At 39.5% G+C, this 24,885-nt stretch overlaps 2 protein-coding genes across 2 annotated transcripts in view; both read right to left on the bottom strand.

Annotated features, from left to right (window-relative positions):
* Positions 1–4,457, bottom strand: part of gcn1 (GCN1 activator of EIF2AK4) — a 33,952-nt gene extending 29,495 nt beyond the window's left edge. Inside the window, exons 1-5 of the mRNA XM_078250381.1 lie at positions 4,378–4,457; positions 3,356–3,458; positions 3,198–3,261; positions 463–594; positions 13–121 (exon numbers count right to left, since the gene is read on the bottom strand). Coding sequence (XP_078106507.1) covers positions 13–121; positions 463–594; positions 3,198–3,261; positions 3,356–3,458; positions 4,378–4,395 — 426 coding nt within the window. The 5' untranslated portion in view covers positions 4,396–4,457. The remainder of the gene's footprint in view (positions 1–12; positions 122–462; positions 595–3,197; positions 3,262–3,355; positions 3,459–4,377) is intronic.
* Positions 4,458–8,374: 3,917 nt separating this feature from the next.
* vamp5 (vesicle-associated membrane protein 5) lies at positions 8,375–15,524 on the bottom strand. The gene is made up of 3 exons (XM_078250382.1): positions 15,249–15,524; positions 11,767–11,910; positions 8,375–9,116 (listed from the first exon to the last, which is right to left on the bottom strand). Exons 1-3 carry the CDS (start codon positions 15,249–15,251, stop codon positions 8,958–8,960), a joined length of 306 nt encoding a protein of 101 aa, XP_078106508.1. The 5' UTR covers positions 15,252–15,524; the 3' UTR covers positions 8,375–8,957.
* Positions 15,525–24,885: the final 9,361 nt, after the last annotated feature.

Here is a 24,885-nt window from a genome sequence, read left to right as displayed (position 1 = left end):
TCTTTGACTGACCATTTTCTTCCAGATAGATCCTTGTTTTTTCTCTGGGGCAGAAAACACACGGGGGACTAAAAGGCAGGTCCAAGACAAGCTGATGAAGGCAGCAGAGCCTGTGCTTTTGCTGCAAATATAATAAGGCAACCATAAGACAACCAACAAAAGGACAAACGGGACAATATGCAACCAAAGGATTGGCTCCTAGACACACTAGTGTATTTTCTGCTGATTGTATTAGATAATCTGGTTTCTTAAATCTTCACACCGTGCAAACCTTGTCATAGTGTATTAATGTAGTTTATTGTGTTTCAGCTGGCTGCACCTGCCCCTCAAACCCAGTGGAAAATGAATTATGAAGTATGAAGACGCATCCATTCTCTTCTGCAAATCAGTTTGAAGTCATTAGGAGTGCAACTGCAAACGTTACGGCTAAAAAAAACAGCAATATAATGTTCAGAGCAGTACCTGGGCTCTCCATTTTTGCTGACGACTCCACTGTTCAGCAAGCAGTGGAGGAGGCTGGTCGCCAGGATGTCAGGCTGACTGTCAGCCAGCTGGGCGATAACAGAGAGGACCTCTCGGCGTGATGCAGCATCCCTGAGAAGCACACACGGCCACGTAAACACAAAGGACATACACTCTGTTCCTAGTTTATAAAAAAAAAAAAGGTACACTTGGCTTAAACTAATTACAACAGCCCAGCAATAACTCCTACCTCCGTGTTGGTTCTAATTAGGCCTGTGCAATTAGTCGAATTTTGATTGCGATTTTGATTCTGGTCACAAAAACAATGCAATCGAGAAAAACTATTATTTTGCACATTACGTTTTGCAAGCAAGCACTTATTTTGTCTTGTGTTCTGAATGCCGCATGCACCTTCGGCCCGCCCTACATTATTTATTTTAAGCTGAATTCAAAAACTTCAATAGGAAAAGCATTAAAAAGGGAAATTTCACAGTTCAAGGTGTTTTCACTTTGGATTTGTTGAACTGTATCACATTTTTTTTCTCTTCAATTCAATAAATGCAACATCTTTCCAAAAGTCAATGAGCAATTGCGTTGCATAATCACAATTTCAGTATTGACCAAAATAATTGATTATGATGTTTTTTTTCCCCCATAATCGAGCAGCCCTAGTTCTAATGTTCCATTTTTGTTGAATCTGTATAAGAGAGGTGCTGATTCAACGGTGTCATTTCAGAGGCTGCAGTTCGTGGTGCTGTTGAGCTGTGTTGCGTTATCCAGACAGGTGTTATATGTATTATTGCGTCCACCCCGTTTCTATAAATAAGGGTAGGCTAAATAACAGGAACACCTCTCTAGTCTGTAAAATGCAAAATATAATTCGAGAGCACCACAAACTACACCCTCCAAAATAAGCGTACAGTAAGTTCCATCAACATCACTCTAAAACAGATTGAAAAAAAGCTGAACTTTCACAAAAGGTGGGATTTATTGCAAGACGGTTGTTTTAGTGTGCATTAGTTTTAGCTGGGTTTGATTAGTGGGGGGGGGGGGGGGGCGCAAGGTGTAGGGGGGGGGGTGGCCTTGACCAACTGCCATGCTTCGCTCGTTGTCAGTACCCGATCCGTAACGCCTGTAAAATCCGTTCTGCGCATGCGCAGAAACTCTACGTGTTTCACGACACTGCCTGATCAGTTCTACGCTTGCGCGAACACCGGCAAACTTCACAGCTCTATGCACGCATTGGCGTAAGGATGTTTGGACATTTCTGGTTACCAGAAGAAAACATTAGACAGTGAAAGTAGACCGTTATGATGGCAGAGATGAAGTTTACAAGGTGTTTGCTGGAGTTGCCTAAAGTATCTGTTAATGATATACGGAGGGTCGTCCGGCCATCCAGTACAACACCATGTAGCAAATTAAATAAAGGCATCAAAGGCTTTCATCATTTCTTTGCAACTTTGAAGGTAATTTGCTAACGCTAGCTAGCCTGAGCTAGAAGCCTTGCTTCGGTGTTTTAAGTCATGACTCCGTCCTGCTTCAGGTTAATCACGCTTTAAATAAAGTTTAAGCATGTGTATACCTCTCACTTCATGTGTTTGTACTTCGATGAAAGTATCAGGTAAAAACAGGGCTACAAATGAGATCTCTGTGAGAGACCAGCTAACTCCTAGCAAACTATTATGTAGCTCAATGCTGGACATTTCACCCCAAATTCCGGTCACTTTACTGTATTTGGTTTAGAAGCCTTTATTGGTGATTGTTTACGGTACAAAGTCCTGCTACATACGTACATATATAGCTAGCTATATATGCTCAGCTATGTCGCGTTAGCATGCAGCTACAATAGTTAGCTATGAGTATGCTAACGTTAGATTGTAGTGGAACGAAGCAGCACTTTCTAATGTCAAAAATCTCAGACATGTTTCAGCAGGAATGTGACCCGTATTGGGGAGAATTTAACATTACCAGCTAAGATGACATGTTTACTGCCGTTAGCATGTAGCTACTATAGTGGTATACAGCAGTGGTGGCAGGAAGAGCTGTCATCCCGTCTTCAAAAGGACACTTATGGACATTTACACTTCATCGCATTAATAATAGACAGACAGTCTATGGTTATTAGTCAAGACAAAGTATTAAAAGTAAAAACATTAGCATAAACAAAACAACGACGTCGCTACACGGTTTTGGATCAGTGACAAGTCTTGATTGTTTGTAGCTATGACTATTGTATAATAAAGATTTAATAAAAAAAGTTGTGATGTTTGGTCGTCAAGTGTTTTAACGCATGCGTGGTACAAATCGCACAGGGACATTGTTAGTTTTCTACTACGTAATTATGCGCATGCGCAGAACGGATCTTACAGGCGGTACGGATCGGGTACTGACACTCGTTTTCAAGCCATGATGTCTCTCTTTCTCATGGGCGGGCCAAATTCTCTGGGCGGGCAAAGCAGAGAAAGGGGCGGTAACCTTCCTCCTTATGACGTCATAAGGAGAAGATTCCAGATCGGCCAATCTGAGCTTTCATTTTCTCAAAGGCAGAGCAGGATACCCAGGGCTCGATTACACCCATCACCATTTCTAACCTCTGGGGGACCATAGGCAGGCTGGGGGAACTCACATTAATGTTAAAAAACCTCATAAAGTGACATTTTCATGCCATGGGACCTTTAAAACAAAAAGCTGTTTTGGGAGCATTCCATTGGCTGAAAGTTATTACATTTACCTACCGATATCTGTTTGGAGTGAGACAGAAGAGCTTGCATAATCCTTTGATGGCAGGCTCTGGTAACTCTAAAAGAGATATTTTAAACAAGCATTAGTTTTGAACGTTAACACATATTTTAAACATAGTGTAGAAAACTGAACGAAAACTAAAATCCCTCACCTTTGCCCTTAATACACCGTTTCAGCTCCCCGAATATGTCCTTGCGCTCTTTCACACTGGCTGTAGTCACTTTTACAGCGAACTTCTTCAGTGTGTCTGAAACCTGTAGTAAGAGTCACATTTAGTATATACATTATAGAATCTGGACCTAGTGAATGCTTGGCATTTGTAATTAAGGAATAGCTTAAATGACTGTCTGATTAGAAGAAAAAGAGCTGATTTATTTTTCTGTTTATTGACAAGTCAACTAATCGTCTGAGCTCTAGTTACATGCCTGTCAATTCATATTTGGGACTGTACGTTAAGCCTTTGAAGATGGAGTAGGTTAGTTTTTGTCTGAAATTGTACAGGGTGAAATGAGTGTAATGCAGAGAAATTAGAGAAAAGGAAAGTTTTTTTTGTAGAACTGCTCTGCAAAAAAAAAAAAAAGTCATCGCTAGTAAACTCTGAAGGCCTTGATTTTAAAACTGTTCGTTGTCGACAAAGGAATTTTCAGCACAGGCAATACTATCCCTGTGTCATCTACCACGATTTAAACGATGATGTAGTGCACTCACAACGTATCAGTTAACTAATAATAATTTCCTACTTATGGAGGGCGTGACTTAATTAATCATCACATAAAATGCTCCGTCTGCCTAATTTAGGGAATTCAGACCAATTGACGTTAATGACAGTATATTTAAACCCCCGACGAGTTAGATTACAAGTCAGTAATATCCAGATAAAGCTTCAGCTCGCCTCCCACTGTGGACAGAAGACGGTTATCGTTAGCTGTAGCAGCGGCTCAGCCTGACGCTATGAGTCTGATGAAGTCACACTGAGGCTACGCACGCAGCACCGAGCTAACAGCCTGCTCGCTAGCTGTTGTTGTTGAAGTTTGCCTGAGTTTCTCATTGAATGCCAAAACACAACAATATGTTTTTAAAGCGGTAGTCAAGATACCACGAATTCTGTGTCTACCATACTTGAAAGCTTTTCTGTAAGACGACAGTCTAATGTTAAAGAACAGCCACACAGACCTGCGTGTCCGCTGCCATCTTGCCGGTCTTGATGCAGGAAGGACTTGTTGATGTCACTTCCGGGTCACAAGTGCTACGTAACCCTTTTTTTTCCTTTAATGTAATCAATAAATAAACACTTTAATACATGAAAATAATCACTTAAAATAGCTAAATAAAATAAAATAGCTAAATAAAAAAAGGAGCACCCTAACCTTATATACGTACAAATATATCTCTGTAAATGTGGATATCTTCAAATATGCAGATAGCCTACTGAAATAGTAACCTTTTAGGGATTTTGGAAGAAAACACATGGATATAAAAAAAAGAGATCTCAGGGACACGCATTACATTATTTAACACATCATTTACACACATTTAAAATTATATTGATATAATGTGAGCAAGTTCTACCTTTTGTTTCAAAGTTAAAAAAAAGTAAGTTGGCAAGCTTTTAAGGGACCGAAATGTGGATGTCAAACCAAAACTGTTGGTTTAGGGAGTTCTGCTCTAGTGAATCAAAACAAAAGGCACTAGAAGTGTTTTCGATGCCATGTTTTTGCAAAAACAAAGTTGAGTAATAAATAATGGTCATTTGTACTGCATGTATTTGCAGGTATGTGTTACCGTTAGATAGATGAAAGATAAGTTAGATAGAAAGAAAATGCATAGGAATGATGGCATTACTACTGCTTTCAAGTATAAGACATTATTTTCTCTTTTTCTTTTCTTTTTTTTGCAGGTTTGACATCTAAGGGTTCAGATTTGCCGTAGAGAACTGCAGCGAGTGTTACAAAAGAGCCATTATACCATTGATTGCAATAGATGTATTGTGTAAATGAAAATAGTTCTGTTGCTACACAAGATGCTGTGTGAAGTGAAGTTGGAAGTAGATATCATCCTTGTCTAAGGGCCTGTCAGTGGAATATTTTGGGCAAATCCGGTGTAAAGTCACACCTGAACAAAAATTATTGAGCTTGGGATAGATTTATGCTATGATAACCGAAACCAGTTGCATTTTTAATGCACCAAACAGAGACTCCTGATGATGATTGATGCCCCTGTCCTTGTCAGAAGTATGACAAGGACCCCGTCCGGACAGCTTTGTGGGGCCAAAATGCTGGACCCCACAACTTCAAAGGGCTGTTTGAGGGTTAAGACTTGGTTTTAGGATTAGGGTTCGAATTAGGTTGTGGTTAGGGTGAGGGTAAGGGTTAAGTTGAGGCATTTAGTTGTGATGGTTAAGGTTAGGGTAAGGGTCTAGGGAATGCGTGTGTGTGTGTGTGTGTGTGTGTGTGTGTGTGTGTGTGTGTGTGTGTGTGTGTGTGTGTGTGTGTGTGTGTGTGTGTGTGTGTGTGTAGACCTCATAGTGAAAGACATATCAAACCATTTCCCTCTTTCAGTAAGAATGTACAAACATTCTCAGGTAAAACCATCCATGTTTCAGCATTGCAGTAGTAACTCTAGTACTTTCTTACACCTGGTTGCCAATACACCAAGGTAGTTAAATACCAACCACTCCTAAACACTATCTCAGAGCTAGGCTATAGGTGCACGCTACTAGTTTTCATATTTGGTAGCCTAGAAAACACACACAGGTTGGTAGTAAGAGGGCTGCAACAACTTGGGATGGCCAAAAAGAGGGCTAAACAACTTGCAAAGTACTGTAACATATCTGCTATTATTGGCAGCCATATGGCGGAGACGCTGCTACTTATACCCTTAAGAACTGAGTATTACTTATACCCTTAAGAAGTGAGTATTGTGCTACTTATACCCTTAAGAACTGAATATTATACTTGTTAAGTGATATTGTGAAGATCTGCTGCGTGTCACTGGTCCATGAGTTTGTGTATGTATTGTATTGCATCGGTATTATTGTGTCCCTGTACTAATTTTCTTCATGTGGACATAAATAAATGATTAAAATGTGTGTGTGTGTGTGTGTGTGTGTGTGTGTGTGTGTGTGTGTGTGTGTTTTGTTTTGCACACTTATGTGAATAGGTGGAGGGACTGGTTTAGGATGTGGGAATGACTTTACACATATTTTGCGTATTATTATAAATTAGGTGTGAATGTGTTTTGATGTTTTATACTTCACTTGCATTGAATATTTATTGTTTAACCTACCTGCCCAGGGACTACAGGCGGGAAATAGCATTTGTGCTACAACCTGGTGCAAAGCATCTCTCCTTGTTCTTATACAAGGTTAATGTTTAATTATACACTGTCCATGTTTAAATAAAAAAAAACAGCAGAGACTGACAGTTCTGCTTATGAAAATAATAGTAACTAAACTTCTATCTCTGCTTAAGATCTGCCCTAAAATGTTATGGAGTGCCATGGGGAATCAGTCTTGATGTGCACCCAGTCATTAAATGGTTTTCTGATTTCCCTGTGAGAGGATTAGTGTCCAAGATTTATGCTAAGCTGTTGCAAGTATCCCTAGGAGAACTCCCAGTAGTAAAGAAATGGGAACGAGAGCTGAGCCCTGAGGGGAACACAATTAATTGGGAGGCAGTTTGGGACATTTTCCACTGTTCCAAGAACCCAAATCACCAGTATATCCACTTCAACATATGCCGTAGGACATATTGGACTCCTCAGAAGAGATACGTCTCGAAAGCCATTCCCACTCCCATTGTACATTCTGTCAACCTGAACAAACTGTAACTTTCCTGCATATGGTCTGGGAGTGTGAACAGGTGCATGAGTTCTGGCATAAAACAACATCAATACTATCTGATGTGATAGGATATCTAATCCCTACTGACCCGATTTTGTTACTTAATGACAACTCTAAATTACACCTGCTTGAGAGACAGAGGAAGATTTGGCTAGCCGGCTCAACTGCAACCAAGAAAATGATAGCTCAACGTTGGCTCCCCACCCGCACTCGCTTTGTATAAAACAGTGGTTAGCATATTTTCTAGACATAATTATGCCTGAGCTCTCTACAGCAAGGATTAACAAAGCCAAACCATCAACTATCAACCTATGGAAAAGCACAGCAGAAGAAAAAAAATTGATCTCAAAAAAATAAATAATAGTAACTAGAGACCATCTTGTGTTGGGATCACAATAGCCGCAACGCCAAATCGGGGCACAGGCGTAAAGTGGGGAAGGCCAATGGCCCCTTCCCTGCTTCCTACCCCACTACTTCTAGCGCCCTGGGATCACCAATCTTCAAGCTTGGTTTTCATTTTGATCTCAACTACACACCTGTAAAGTTTCATGACTGCATGTTGCATGGTTGTGACGCTGGCGTGGTGACAAAATCTGTCCACAGACAGACAGACAGACACCTGGCAAGATATTTAAATCCTCCTGGTCGTGGCTGGTAAGTATGGTTATTATCTTAACAAACCACCTGCACCTCATGTGACAAAGTGCCATTCCGATATACGGATTCAGATTCATTTTCAAGGCTTTCACACACTGTCAGCAAGCCTTTCAGTAAACAGGAAGTATCATGGTTGATAAATACAATGTCTGGCTAAATGGTTAAATAGAAGTCAGCTGTCTAAACTCATTACACAATATACCTGATAATTGGAAATTAGTTTTTTCTCTGTTCTGCATATTTATCTGAAGTAAAAACATTGACCAGCAGGGGTCACTGTCCGTTGTGGTATTCTTTACTGACACTGCAGATTAACTACAATAACATTTAAAATGAATAATTTACTATTGATAGTTCCAGGCTCACATTTTCTCCTTGCTTCTAAACAATATAGAACATCTAGACTCTAAATACTGGTTCCATGTGGACTATATTGTGCTATAGATTAAATGACACACAGTTGCTAGTGGTTTTGATATTGGTTTGTATGAACCCAAAGTGTGTGCACAGAGTGTTAGATTTGTTTTTAGATTGGTCATTTGACAAAAATAACACAAAAATGTAAGTTCTAAACATGAATTAAAGTTTTCTATGCACATCTTACACACGTCATACTGATGAACAGAACAAGTATCGACAAGAGACCCTTTTCAGTCAACAAATGCGATAGTCTTTTGCATCTTTAAACACATTTTAATGATACAGACGAAATTTCATTTTTAACAGATGAGATTTTATGTGCCAATACATCAGTTCATTCTTTCCAATTTGAAGCTGCATATATTCACCAAGCTTAGTCTTTTCTTTAGTCTTCTTGCGCTGACAGTTGACTGTAATAATCGATTGAATTGTCGGTGAAATGGATTCTGTCTTCAGTTCAGCGACCACTGACACCAGTTATCTGTTCCTCTGAGCGGCGCTCTTGAACATGAATCACTATATACAAACAAATAGTACAAAAGTAGCAGCCTAATAATGTTTGGTTAAAATGAAGTGATGGGGAGGTGCCCAAGGGGAGACCTGTGAAAAGTTATTTTAAAAAGCAGCCAAGCGATCAATGGTACCATATCAACTGAAGACTTACACTAATGAAGAGTAGGACCAATGCTCCCATAAATATCCTAAAACACAGAAATATCACAGACTGAGCAGTTCAGGCGTGATGCTAGAGTCCCATAGTTTGCATTCCTCTTTTCCTGGACCTTTTTATTTTTGCCCACTTCATGTCCCGATATCTTATTCATCAGCAAGGGAGCTACTGAGCTCGTGTGGCATCAACAATGGCAAAGATTATAAGTCCGAAAACGATGAGTGCGGCTGCCACTCCGATGCCAATAAACACCACTTTCATCTTCTTGTTCTCCCATCTTTTCTTGTTCTTCACCTTGTTGCTGGTCTTTTCAAAGGTTTTACTCTAGAGAGAAAATACACAAATAGAATATGTCACATTACGTTGTTGTGTAACTAAACTGCTTTTAAATGTCTGAAAGTCTTGAACATACGGAACATACGCCAAGATGGGATGGATTTATTCGCCAGCATACTAACCTGTATAAAACTTCCAAAGGCCTATTAAGAAAACATAACCAATCCAATTTTCTACATTTCTAAGTTGTTTCCGTACTTTCTCTTTCTTTAAGTGGTTATACTCAATATGTTTATATTAACAATGGATCGAGTTATATGGTCCGTCTGGAGGTCACATTGTTCCCACATTGCCCCGTTGGCCAGTGTTACATCACACTGTTTCTTTTTCAGAGAACTAAAAGAGCGAACTGAGGTTTTAGTCGTACACAGTGGAACACAGGGATCCACTTTGTGATAACATGGATTATGAGCAGGCATGCTTTTGACACCATGGTTAACTTAAAGCTGCACTAATCTTCATTTTACATCAACAAATGATCAAATGAATTGTTATATGAAAGGGGTAGGCACAAATAGTTACTACCTGACTTTGGTCCATGTTACATCCCACTGTTGAGCAGTTCTCAGAAAACTATAAATAACTATAAAACAATAAAAATGGAAGGTCAATGAGCCCTTGGATACACTTTGAGATAATCAGTGTCAGAAATTAAGGGGGGGGCAAATGGCAAATGTACCCCAAGAAATTTCAGAATGCTGTTAAAAAAAAACGTGATCGAGGGGCAAAAATTGCCCCCAGGATAAAAAAAAACTAAAAAAAACAAACTAATTATATTTACCAGTTTAGGCCAATATCCTAACCCCACATTAAGCCATCATTTTATTTTCATTCAATTTCCATTTCCATCTCTCAAATACACACAAACAGCGCTGTTACATGTAAATGCACTGATTATAGCAGTCGTATGCTTTTTATTCAATCATGTCGGCACCAGGTGGTAATTACTGTTTGCATTTTAACCTGGGCTCATTTCACATTAAAAAAAAACAGCAATATTATGCACACAAATTGGTTTTTGGATTAGGAAACGGGAAAACTAGGAAAGAAGCTCTCCGAAGACCTCACAATTTTGGCACTATGATAAAACTAAACTTTAAACTTTAGCTTCTTTCAGCTCATTGTCAGAATTACAGCCCATAATTTTACTTTTAGGTCAATCTGTCCGCTCTCACCAGCATGGTTTTTGGCTGTAGGAGACGGCTGTTCTCAACAAAAAGGTCTAAAATCACATTGTACACCACTTGCCCAGAATCAAATGGCAGACGGACAAAGTTAGCGACTAGAGTAGCGCTTAGCAGCTGAAAAGCCAGATATTTCCCTCTGTTGCTATGAACTCCAAATTAAGCTAATGTTTCTCCATATCTGCTGGATGTGTAAAAAAAAAAAGCAACTGCATATCAACTTAAAGGTGATAATACAGGGTGTGTCAGTGTTGTGTTTAAAGCTTTTTTCTGCTGCCAAAATGTGGCCTTTATTTGGACACTTTTTTTGCACATAACACAGACATATTATCACTGTATAAAGTTGTTATGATGAATGGAATACAACAGACAGTACAACATTAGCATTCATTTGGAGTCATGTTTCTGGCCAAGCAATCAATGGTCTGTATGTTGTTTGGTGCTTGGCAGGCGACTGACCTTCTGCTTGAGAGCTGTTTTCCTAACTTGTCTGCTCATAATCCATATTATCCCAAAGTTAGTCCATATCCACGACGTTCCACTTCCGGGATTGCTCCGAAATTCCGCCGGATGTCCTTCTTTTTGGCCGGATGTCCGTTACCTTCCGCTTTCTTTGTTGTAATTTTAAACTCTGGTGGATTTCTGAGGACTATGGTTAACTGCTCCTCAGATCTCTGCAGGGTAAATCCAGACAGCTAGCTAGACTATCTGTCCAATCTGAGTTTTCTGTTGCACGACTGAAACAACCTTTCAACGTACATGTTCCACCAAAACAAGTTCCTTCCCGAGGCTATTTAGCAGCGGCACCGTGGCTCCGTCCGGCGCTTAGCTCCGCCCAAGACGATCGCGATTGGTTTAAAGAAATGCCGATAAAACCAGAGCACGTTTTTCTCCCATCCCGGAATGCTGTGTGGACTAGACAGACCCTCCTCCGCAGCGCTGTGGAGGAAGGTCTGTCAATGCGAGACTGTCCCAAAGTGTATCCAAGTGGTTCTTGAATTTTCAGTTCAGTTTGCTTTTTTTAGTTCTCTGAGAACTGCTTAACAGTGTGATGTAAGACGTAAGACTAACCAAAGGGGCAATGTGAGAACCATGTAACCCGCTTGTCCAACGCCGGATGGACGTTGGCCTCGTGGCATGTCCTGGACTCACTCTGTCGTACCCAGGGACCAGCTCGCTTCATTCATCTTAGGAAAACAATAGGAAATACCTTTCTAAAAATAGCACCATAAAACACAATCAGGATGTAAATTGTACATTTGTTTTCCTCTCCAGCTCCACCTAAGGGGTATTTATAGACATCAATTATGACATTTCCCTCGTATGAATCCCTGGACGCCTGTGGAAACACTCCCTGTGCGTGCCATTTGCTCCAGTAATTCGCCTCATCCATTCAATCCAGAGACTTCCACAGAGAAGTTAAAATAGTACTTCTCTGATCTTCCCCTGCTTACCTTTGCCAGCAGCTCATCAGCTCTGTCCTCCAGTTCTCCCAGTTTTCCAGATCTCTCATCGGCTTTGTTCAGGTTGTCCAACATGATAACCTTCACCTCCTCCACGTCCTCCTGGGCCTGCTGCAGGCGGCTCTTCCCATTCTCCTGTCCAAACAACACACACAACGTGGTTAAAGAGTGAGATTTAAACATAATGTGGATTCATTCAGTCATTTGGGACACGGCAGGGAGTGGGACTTATATGCTCGCATTGTTTGAACTTTTTCAGTGCCAGCTATTTGTTTCTTGGGAATAATCCTCACTTAAAGGGTGATTTCGGGTTTTTTCAACCTGGACCCTATTTCCCATGCATTTGTCCAACAGACTGATGTGAACAAAAATCGCTGAAATTGGTCCAGTATTGAGCTAGAAACGCAGTGACGATTTTTTTGTTGACTAAAAGTAATTGTTTTTGCCACGGGCAGGCTCAGATTGTTATTAAAAGTGTCTGACAACATTATCGATCTCAGGAGGTGACTTCTTGTCGTCTTGAACGCAAGTCGGCTGAAGGGCATTCAGGGAGTTTGTTGTGTTGGATACACAAATTATGGGCTGGTGTTATCTTAAAGATTTTCAGTGATTTGATTACATTGCAGCTCGGTTCGCGGCGGCCTGTCCCTGCGTCTCGCTCAATACCGGACCAATGCCAAAGATTTCTGTTCACATCCGTCTATTAGACAAAAATGCATTGGGGAAATAGCGTCCAGGTTGAAAAAAAAATGACCCTTTAAGTTTTAGGGATGCATTTCTAATATTTGATGACATCGAACTTGTGTTCCTACTGACTTTGAATACCGCTATTGTCGCTGTCGTTTTTGGAAAAAATGTAATTAAATCTAATGTAGCCGCAATATTTTTGTCTTTCTGAGCTTTAGAAAAGTTTTTTCTGCACCAATGCCACCAATTGTATGCATAAAGGTCAGTGTAGTAATCATTAGGAGTACTATTCCGCCAGTGAAATCGTTGTTTATTATCTTCCGTGGCTCTGGAGTCTGAACAACCCCCTGATGATGTCATCAGGCCTGCGTTACAAACTGGGGTCGTGGGATTTAAAAGTCGTGGGCATTTACCTGGCCGGCAGGGAGAGTTTAATGAAAAGATGCTATTGGTTGCATTATGGGAAATGTAGGATCCAGTGTTTTTGGCGTTTGGTCCATATAAGGATATCTCGGCTTTGATTTTGACCATTGTTTTTTGTTTTTCTTTATATCTATCTATCTCTTGTGAGTTCTTCTGTACTTTCCCACAGAGACCACGTGGTCAATAGCAGTGCTGAAGGTACTCTGATTGTTGTTTTGTGCTAATGAGTGCCTCAGTTTGGTAATTACTGTTTTAGCTCCTTTCTATTATTCCTTGATGTTTTTGGTTAGCACAATAAAAAAATAAAAAAGTAAGTCAAATAAAAGTCATACAGCTAGTATTCCAGACAGGCTGCCAACTGAAAATAATCCAAACTTTGTCTGCCTGATCAACATGGCATCATGACTTTGCGTAAACATACACGCCACTTTCCTAAAGCCAAATGGCGTGTTATCTGTACGCATTTTGAGCTATCCACGTGTATGTCTACGCTGTATACAGCGGATGTAAACATACACACCACGCGGTGTCGCCACGTGCCGTGTTATCGCGAGAACAACGTCACACACGTGTAACAAAAAAAGTCTTGTGTTTTACCCATCCACCACCCCAACCAACCTCTGTCCTTTCATACTACTCGCTACGGCAATAATTCACACGTAACGTAGGTCAATGGAGGCCAAACGCCGTTGATAAACACGCTAAAAAACGATTATGCGTCTTCATAACACGCAAAAATGGCATACAAATTGCCGTGTCATACATACGCCACTTCGTGAGATCAGTCTGGCCTGATATAGATCAGACTTGTTGCTGTTTTATAAACACGGCTAACAGTCCTGTGTGACATGTTTTCTTTAAGTAGATTGAAGCAAGACTACATTCATTTGTAACTTTATGACTAAAATAATTGTGGGTTAGGGGTAGCATAATAATGGAACACAAATGTAAATTAAAGGTACTTTACTCAGCACTGAAACTTGAAGCTAAAGTGAAAAGAGGAACAAGTTAGTTCAGGTTAGGACAGGTTTTCCCAGCTCATGAAGGATATGTTCTAGCAGCAGCTGTTTACACTATACTCTTCCAGGAGGAAAAAGGCGGCACCCAAGGGCAAAGCAACAGGGTTACCTACAAATCGATAACAAACATGGAGCAGGACATTCAGAGGGTAGTTTGACCTCTAAGCAATTTGTATCCTGACAGGTTCGCTGCTGTCCTCTGAGCCATGAGAGGAAGCCAACATCTCAGAAGTTAACAGCAACAGGAAACCGACAGATAGAACAAAACAAAACAAGCACCCCCTCAGCATCTTGATTTAGCTCATTATTCATTCTCATTTCCTGTACAGTATGTGTACAAGTCCCCTGTAGGCTGAGAATAGTAAAAGTAATATCAATGCCTGGCGGAAACAGATTCATTGATGCTCTGAAAGCCCAGCTTTGGCCGTCCAAATAGTAGTTGAACAATAGTCTGTGTTTAAAATTCAGCCGGCGACACACAGGAACTGCTGCCCATTCCAGTTCCCCTCCTTGCTTCCTTCCTTCAGTCGCTCCCTCCCTCCTGCCTGCATTAATGTACCTGGCATTATACAGGGAAACCTCACCCACGTCAGTTTATAGCCTGTTTATTACAGCGTAGTAGATGGTACTCCATTCTATTTGAACAGTGAACACAACCGGCGGTTGTCAACCGCTGTCTTGTTAGCTAGTAGTACTCTTGTGTTAAGTTCATTCATATGCCAAAAATGCATTCTTAATTTATGACTTAATGAGATGGCTTTATTTCTAAAAGATAAGACAAGAAAGGACCCAGAAGACATCATCTGTTATATTTATTTTATTTGAGCAATTATCTATTTGAGATACACCTACCTGCTCTCACTTCAGTTCACACCTAATGCTACTCTCAAATCTCAACCTGCGTAGACTCGATTTTACTTACTCCAGATCAACACTGTAAATGTTTTTTGAATGTATGCTTTAACTTTTGTATTTATTTAGGTGTATTCATTTATTTACGATTCGCCTCGATGTACTTCGACCTGACAACGAACTCACGCGCTGTTTCCAACTAAATACAACTGCATTTGAATCTCAGTTTTGTTATTTTCTGGGTAATATTCGTCATTTAAAATGGAAGACATCACAGTTGATGGCAGCTTTAAGTTACCTTGTCCCTATACCCACTATATTAGGCTGCTTTATGGGACTTTGCCCGCAGATTATGAAGGGTCATAGTAAGCTACATTTAAAAAAGCATTCTGCCAAAATAAAGTTCCTTCTCTTCTCTCTTTCTATTCTTATCGAAGTTGTAAGTCATTATAGCATAGCTTTTTAGCCCGTAGGAGACTTATATTGACTTACCATGTCTGTCACGTCTTTTGCCGTTTGTCGAGGCTTGTCACCGGATCCAATGCATTTACAGTGTGACTCAAGTTTACTTTAGTGACAGGAAAGACAGCATACCAGCTCTGTAGTTTTAATGTTCCACCTTGTACCGTTTTGCGGTTTCCCTATTTCTTTTTTTGACACAATTTTGTTTTCCGCGTTTGCTCGACTCTGTCACTTTCACTTCTGCCGAGCTGCAATCGTCTTTCTGCCTGTTGCTGGACTTCGTGCTGTCTCTCTATGATGCGTTCATGGTATTCCCGGAAAGTCTAAAATTACAAAAAGGTGATCACGTGACCGTCATGTTGACTTTTAAAGTCCGAACTTTCCCGATTTGGCTACTTGAAGACTTGTTGGAGTAGTTAGTTGATAAGTGGCTCTAGTATCTAGGACCAAACAGTAGACATTATGATTCGGATTTCCCCCAGTTTACCACACCATAGTCCACAAAGTCTTATCCTTATGACATTTTAGGGGATTTTTTTTTTTTTTTTTACTCCAAAACGTTTATTTGACAGCTATTAGCTACTAGTAAGGCCTACAGGTTTTCAGGTTTTTTCAGGTTGAGATTTATTCAATATTTATGTTTTTTTTTCTTCTTTTTAATTATGGTGCATTGTTTTGCTATAGATTATACCCAATATGATATAAAGTAGTTCAAACTAAAAAAGGCTAAATTTCCTCAACTACATTAGTTTGACAGCTTTGGTGACTGACAGAGGTGGAATAAGTACTCAGATCAGACTTAACTAAAAATACACAAGTATTAACATCAAAATATATTTACCAAAAAAGTAGAGTAACTCAAATGCAGAATGTCCCATTTCAGAATAAAAGCCTATTTATAATATCACTGGGTCATAATTATTGATGCATTAATGTTGCAGCTGGTCAAGGTGGAGCTAATTTAAACTACTTCATATACTGCTGGGCAGCTGACTCCATAATCATTTAGTAGTTGATTCATATTTTGTATTAGTTCACTTAATCTGCAAAGTACTTAAGTACAGTACTTGAGTAAATGTAAGTAGTTACCAATACATTCCACTATCTGTTAATTTGGAAATTAAGATTTTACATTCAAAACATAATTACCTTATAAAACATTATTCAACAGTATGAAGTAGTGAAAATTAGTTCCACCTTAACGAGCTACACCAATCAGAAAATACAAAATGCAGCTTACATTTTAATGCATCAACACAAATAATACAATAACATAGAATTATATCACATTCTAAAATAACACATTGGTTATTTGTTTTTACTTCTGATATTTAAGTATGGGCCTATTTTTCTGATAATACTTATGTACTTGAGTTGGTCTTGAAATTACCAGGGGGACCTAAATGCAGCAGCACTCAGATTCTGTTACCTGTTGACTGTTGGAGCAGATGATGCAAGAAAATGTTCTGTGTGAACAGACAATAAAGTTTTATCTTAGCTTATCTTATAGTGACATTGCCTTATATCCTTCAGCCTTCACTCTGTTCAGTGAGAGTCTGGCAGCATCTGACCTGTCCTCTCTTTACATCTTTTTCATGTCATGAACATTAGACTAGTCCATTTCATTTCTAGCAAGCCTTTGCAGACTTGCTGCAGAACATTGTGTGCTGTTTGGTCATTGAAGGGTGTTGCTTTTTTTATGGGCTGTGCATGATTTTAGGAAGGTGGCTGCTGGTCCACCCTTGTGAGAAACATGTGCGGTGTTCATATAATATCCCCACAGGGACTTACTGTACAGTGTATCTGGGGCACTAAAACGTACATTTATATTGACCTTATTGCACTATTATAGTCATGTACTTTTTGACCTATAGTTTCAATATCTGTATAATAGCCTTCAACTGGAGTTCTTTTTTCATTGAAAAGACAACAGTGGCGTCATTGTCTTGCAATAGACTCATTTGTGGCTTACAGTTACATACAGTTACACATAAGTCTCGACTTGTGTTGGGTCACATCAAGACCCAAAGACAGCAAATGTCTCTGTGGGTTTCTTGAAGCAGGATGGTTTGTCATCAGTTACTAAAACTGCGCGTCACTGGAGACTACCCAGGCTCTTAATCATGACTGCTGCTGTGGGTGTTGGTGCATGTTTGTGTGTTTGTGTCTGTGTGTGTGTGTGTGTGTGTGTGTGTGTGTGTGTGTGTGTGTGTGTGTGTGTGTGTGTGTGTGTGTGTGTGTGTGTGTGTGTGTGTGTGTGTGTGTGTGCGTGCGTGCGTGCGTGTGGGTGTGGGTGTGTGTGTCTGTCGCACTTATGATAAGGAACGAGCAGGCAGACAAAACAACTCCATTGTAGCTTTACTGCATCACTCACACTGGCAATTGGAATTCTTTCCAACAGTCTTCGTTTCATTCAGTGAGAGTTATATGCCAAACAAAACGCCATCAGGCAGACCCCATTATCTCTGATTATGGAAGATGTCCAAACATAATTGAGAGATTGTGACCTACTTACTAGATCATTAGAAGCTGCTGCATGATTAATTCACAACACTAGTTGGCACACTGATGTGCTTCATGTATTGTAATCTTGTATCAAAGGATAAAAAAGAGGATGTGTGCCAGAATGAAGGTTTCATTTGTGTTTTCACATGTGAACAAATAGAGGATCTAAAGCCGAAAAAATGGAGGTCACAGAGGTTTGAAAGTAGAGAAATATCAGAAACAGGAAGTAGGGTAATTCACACATTTCCTCCTAAAACCTTAAAGGGGTAAATCACCTTCTTCATTTCAATTTTGTAAAGATCTGAGCTATATTGAGTTGGATGAATGAAAACATAGGTTTATATCCACTTACTCATACTGTATTGCTAAAGCCCTGTAAATACAGTATATATTATTATTATTATATATTATTGGCTGTAATAGTAAAACTCTCAAAGGCCTGAGTTTATGTCCATGAACTAAATGAACTCTCACTCAGCTTAGAAAAAGATTTTCTTATTTCTTTGCAAATGGTAACAGGACAGAGCACATTGGGGATTACAGTGCTGTGGGAAAGGTATGTGATCATAATGTGTAATGGACTTTCTATTTAGATATTTGGTTGGAATTATCTGTTTTTATCTACAATAAATGCTGACAAAGTCTAGAAAGTGTATATCTAAATCTAAAAAATCCATATTATTAGCCATACTCCTCACTAAAAGGTTTGCACTGAGCAGTTATCCACAATATGTGATAGTGATAGTAGTGATAAGCCTTTTCAATAGTAAACACTAAAGACAAGGGAGGCAGTCCATGTGAATAAAGCACTCAGATCCTCACCATTTCTCAACGCAGACCTAATGACCATGATTCCTTGTTCACTGAGCGAGACCTTTTGTTTAGAGCCCAGGTTGGCTCCGACAGAGTCACACCTTGTTCTAATCAAAGCACTTTTGATTAGTTGAAGCAGACGGTATTAAGTGCAAATCTACTCAAATAGACACGTGAGTTGAAAGTCTTCTCAGCTTTTATTTTTTCTGTTGTGTCCTGTAAAGTTGTATAAAACCCTGACCAGAAACTCCTTCATGGTCCATGAATAAATACAACTAACATTGATGTTGACATCTGTATGTGCTGTTATCAGAGGGGAAGCAGGAAACAGCCATGTAGGCATTAGTTACACTACTTTATAGTACTTTTACAACTTTATACATCCATCCATCCAAAATTAGCTGAAAGTTAAATAGTCAGCTAAAAGTACTGACTAAAAGTTAAATTGTTAGCTAACAGTTAAAATAGTTAGCCAACAGCTGAGTTAGCTAACAGTTAAAAAGTTAGCTAACAGTTAAAAAGTTAGCAACAGCTGAAATAGTTAGCTAACAGTTAAATAGTTAGCTAAAAGTAATGATTAAATGGTTGAAACATTCAGCTTCACTCCAAGTAGTGGTAGCCTAGAAGGCTAGTAGTAAAATAAAGACAATTCCGGCGCAAAACGAACCTAGGGGTTAAATAACAGATGTGTACTCACTCTGTCGCTCTCTGTGACATGTTTTCAAGCTAGCGCGGACCGCTGATTAGCTTACAACGCTAGTATTCGGGGCACAAGTAAAGTAAAAACAAATCGCTATTTATACCACTAAAAAGGCTCAAAATATCACCAAACTTCAACGGTAGCATAATGAGGGTCCCTAAATGTTAACCAAAGCATTGAGAACTTTGTAAGTGTACAGACAGTTTATTAAAAAGATAGATTATAAAGACAGTCGCGTTCTCGTGTACAGGTGGCTGCCATCTTGGGAGCTACTGTCTTTCTGCCCCGAATACTAGCGTTGTAAGCTAATCATGCTGTATAAAAATATAAGCAGGAGAATGTTATCATTGCAAAGTGTTAATTAGTTAAGCTAATGTCTTGTATTTATTCCACAAGATTTATGGATAAGCTGTTTGATTTATAATTATTATAATTATTAGATTATTTTCAAATGTCACTTACCCTGCTGTGCATGAACATAGCTCTTCCTCAATTTGTGTGTTTCCCATTTGAATGGTCAGCAGGCGGCTCACATTTTTGCATGACCTATAGGCTTTAGCTTTAATTTTGATGAAATTATTCTCTCATCGGTTGCATATTATGTCGTGGATATATCCCTCGAATGCATACTGCAGTCCCTTTTGTCTTGCTCTCTCAGATATTTCACCTTTTCGCCAAAAATTAATAATTATCTCATTGGGAATGTCTGACACCGGTGCATACATACTGTAATGGACGTGCCAGGCACGAAAGCTTGACAGGCGTAGCAACAGTAACTAAGGAGGGCGGGGCTTAGCGAAGGGTCAATTTACTATATTGTAGCATACTAAACCATATTATAGTATAGTACAGTATAGTCTAGTATGTTAATAGTATATTAAGTAATATGTTAGCAGCAGCGTTAGCCAGCACCAGTCGCGATCACTTCACCGGCTGTGTCTTAATTTTCTTTTGTGAGTATTCTATATTATTTAATGCGAGCACTTGAATGTTCAAATGACTGAAAAATGCCCATCCCTACTAGCCGTGATAAATTAGCGTAAAGCTCAATGCTTACCTATTCAGAAGGAAATTAGCCAATTCTGCGTCCTTGGAAACGCATCTCCAAAATGTAGCCGTGTTTTACCATGTCCCTGGTAGGGTTGGGCATCGAGAACCGATTCCTACTTGGAATCGTTTAAAAAAATTACGATTCCAGTGGAATCGTTTCTTTATTGGAATCGTTTGGAATCGTTTGGAGGATTTGGTTTCAAATCTGATCATGGGTTTCCAAATTTAACATGTGCAAGTTTTGGTTTCCGTAGCGGCCAGGCGCTTGTTGCAGCCATGGAGCACGGTAAGAAGTGCACTAGAGTGGCTTTATTTTATGTTGAAAAAGCCCGGTAAAACTGCAAACCACCACTGAATCAAAATAAAACGTTTCTCTTATTTATGAAATAAGCATGTGACCCGTTTCAATTCCACCCCTCAAAGAATCGGAATCGAGAATCGATAAGAACCGGAATCGAAAGGAAGAATCGCAATTGGAATCAGAATCGTTAAAATCCAAACTGTTTAGAAAGATACTGAGTTTTTTAAGGTTGGGTAGAATGAATACCCAACCTGTTAATCAAGTTGTTTCTGCCAAGGCTGCAGCAAGTTGTTTTTGCGTGTTTATGTTTCATGTCGGGTGTCAAAATGGGCGGTTGGCAAGAACAAACAGGCCATAACAAAAACAGACATTCCGTCCCGGAATGGAAATTTCCAAGGAAAAAATACTGGCTTTATTGTTGTCAGAGAAGATTCAACTTAGCATGTTTCCTTATTGTGGTCATGATCATGATGGTCATTGATTTAATACAGTAAATATATTTGCCTACTTAAGAAGATTGAATGGTACCAGCAACTTGAATGCAAATCTGTCAGCATTGAACTTGCATCTGCCTCTAAAATACCTTGGATTCATTTTACTATCATATCATCAAAGTGAACATATAATCACCATAATACATCTGGGATGTAGCATTTCCCATTTTTCTGACTGACACAGCACGTGGGACTTTGTCAGGTCAGAGCTGCAGAGGCCAGAGACCCGGCCAACAAAAGGCTTCTTTAGGGAAAAGCTGACCAAATACAAAGGCTATATTCAGCATGCTGATCACCCTCCCTTTGCATCATTGTCTGACACTCGTCCATGGATGGTAGACTCACATCCCCATGACTGCAACAGTCTGAGTCCAGGCTGATTTCCCATCAGCAACAAATGGGCTTTCAGTGGATTGGGTTTGTCTAAGAGCCTGTTGTTCCAAAAACTCATCCGGGCTTTTGTCATGGGGATAAAACATTAAAATTTTAGTCCCCACTTGTTGACAAAACAGCGCATTCATCCGGATGGGACATAGGGGTTTACTGTTGTTGAGTCAACAGGAGAGGTAGGCCTGTTACGACTTGTTCAACAGTCTGCCAGGATTTTAGTTTTGCTTTACTTAGTATTCCTTCTGCAGGTTGTTTGGTTTCAGGCTGTTCTAATGAACCAGCTACGAAAAGTAAAGCACTGTTATTTGTAGGTATACCTACAAATTACAGTGCTTTACTTTTCGTTGTATTGAAATCGTATTGATTACTGTATGGCTGTATAAGAATGCTGCGGTTATACATAAAACACAGGGCTATCAAGCGAGGGAGTGGTTTGTGTTAGGGCTGGGCCAGGGGCGATTCTAGGATCAGACCTTTAGGGAGGCTAAAATCAGTACATTTATTAGCCGATAATCTTTGAGCAAGCTACTGAACAACGTCAGCTAACGTTTTTTGACACTATTAACACTATGATGGAACTAAACCCGACACTTTATAAGTCACAGTAATAACCAACCGACCAATTTGACACAATGTTCTAACATTCAGCAATTTTAGTTGCTTGCGTTTCAACTTCCTCCGATTGGCCAATTTAATTACAAATATATAATTTTCAGGGGGGGCTGAGATGAGATTTAGGGGGGGCTTGAGCCCCCCCAAAAAGGGTCTAAAATTGTGCCCGGTGAGCTCAGTTGGTAGAGCAGGCACACGTATGTGGAGGTTTATTCCTCGATGAAGAAGGTCCAGGGTTAGAGTCTGACCTGTGACGGTCTTCCCCCCTCTCTCTCTCCCCTTTCATGTCTGATTAGATTAGATGTCTGTCATATAATTAAAGGCGGAAATGCCCATAAGAAATATATATATATATAAAAAAAGGGTCCCATGGGCTGGGCAATATATCGATATTATATCGACATTGATATATGAGGCTGGATATCCTTACATTTTGGATATCGTAATATAGTGATATGACACAAGTGTTTCTAAGGTTTTTAAGGCTGCATTACAGTAAAGTGATGTAATTTGCTGAACTTAGCAGACTCACTTTTATTATTTGCCTTTACCCACTTAGTTATTACTACTATTACTGGTGATTATTTATCAAATCTCATTGTGTTAATATTTTCGTGAAAGCACCAATAGTCAACCCTACGACATTGCCGCAATATCAACATCGATGTATTTGGTCAAAAAGATCGTAATATTTCATTTTTTCCATATCACCTAGCTCTAGTTTGCGTCCTGGGGAAAACACATAAGTTTCATTCAAGAAACGCGTGTTCGTGTCCAGGGATTGTTTTAATCCAAACCAAACATTTTTTTCTACTCTTAACTAGTCTTTTTGGTACCTTCAAATGAACTGTCGTTGCTGCATGACGCTCACTTTTTGTCGGCTAAACTCAACTGCCACGGCCCCTGAAAGGACCGTCACCTCGCAGTGCCCTGTACCCGGCTAACAAGCACCTTTTGTCAGCTATACTCAACTAGCAACGGCCTCTGAAACGAGTGAGAGCTCAGGGTGCTCTTTAGCCGGCTCCCAGTAACATTTTGTCGCCTAATTTTGTAGGATCTACAAATTGTGACACAATATGTGCATAAGCTTTCGTACAATATCATATAAACCCATTAGTGAGAATGCGCTGTTGGTTTAAATGCACTTTGGGATGTTTGATATGTTCGGTGGGCATATATGGAGTTAAGAAATTAAGGAATTAAGAAATATTTGATAAAAACTAACAACATATATGTGATAGATGATAGACCCTAAAGTTTCATCCTTATTTGAAAACAGATGTGTGCACAGTGAAGGTATTCTGGCCACAAGCCTCACCAGCTGGGACTGATTTATAATACAGTAACAGTATACCACTCTTTCTTCCCTACTGCTGTCCTTTTTCAGTGAGGTGATTACAGTTTTTCAAATACACAACAAACATCTCGTTTTTGCTTTTTTGCTATTGGTTTGTTGTATTTGTATTAGTAAAGCCTGTGAATAAACTGAACAGAAACCAAAAGTGTGAGACAGTATGTCATAATGCCCTGCATAGTTTCACCAGAGAAGAGAGAAGCTGCGGGGAATCCCCCTCAGATCTACATCCTCAAGTCTCAGATCAGTCGTCCTCCCTGTCTCCATCTTGTGGCTGTTCAACAAACAGCAAAAGAAGTAAAAATAAATACTGTAATATTTATAACATACCAGATGTTTGAAACTCTTAAATAACATAGGTCATAAAAAAAGACCCTTGTGAATTCTGCTTATGGAAAAAAACAAACACAGTGTGACTTTTTGAGAGAACTGAAAATGATCTTGGTCTCACACAGCATGGATTAGCTCAGCATGAGTGTGTGAAAAAACAAATAGATTAGGTAGATAGATAACGATATTACTTGCAATACATAAACAGATATTGAAGTGTACTCACTTCTGCATTTCTGCGGCTTTCAGTATTCTGCTAAAATACAACAATTGCTGGTTGAATTTAACAATTTCTTTTTGAGTTTAAAACAAATAAAAGGAAATCATTTCCAACATTCTTTCATTGAACAAATTGACTTGAATGTAAAAAGGCACCACTGAAAAAAGAATGACAAAATACCTTTACATTTTAAAGTGCAGTTTTCTACTGATAAAATATCTCTGAGTGTCTTTTGCGATATATGTGTATTGCGGCAGTTAATATTGCGATGATGATAAAAAAAAACAACAATATATTGTGCAGCCCTATAATGCATTAAATAAATATAGCCTGTAAAAGAACAGATACTTTTATTGGTTAAGGGTACAGTAGGTAAGACTTATAAAACTAACTTTCTGTCATATTTGCTGAAACTGATCCTATGTTCGAGTAGAACTACATGAAGCAGGTCATTTAAAGGGGAACTATGCAGTTGTTTTAGCTTAATTTACCTTAACTGAACAGCAGAATTGCTTCACGGCACTGCACACATACGCCCATTCAGGAACCGGCTAACAAGGTAGCGATGGAGTTTTTCACACTATCGTCATGGCTGAGCCAGCAAAAAAGAAGCAGAAAGCTAGGAGAGCATTGTCGGTGGATCAGAGAAAGAGGAAACGGCAGACTGACCGAGCGAGGAGTCAGACACAAGTAAACATAGGAGCTGCCAAATATCTATTCTGAAGCTGTAGGGGGAGCTCTATAGAGAAACCTGCGAGCAAAAATCGAGAAAACAGCGAAGAAATGGCCAAAACTGCATAGCGCCCCTTTAAAAAAAAAATCCAGCTCCTCTGGCACCACCTATAGCCTGTGTCACTACCCGATGTGAGTCGAGTGCAGATGTGAGTTGCGCATGCTC

This window comes from Sander vitreus, chromosome 5 (genome assembly GCF_031162955.1).
Source record: "Sander vitreus isolate 19-12246 chromosome 5, sanVit1, whole genome shotgun sequence".
Classification (NCBI taxonomy): Eukaryota; Metazoa; Chordata; class Actinopteri; order Perciformes; family Percidae; genus Sander; species Sander vitreus.
Note: the sequence above shows the minus strand (reverse complement) of the source record. Positions and strands in the feature narration are given on the sequence as shown.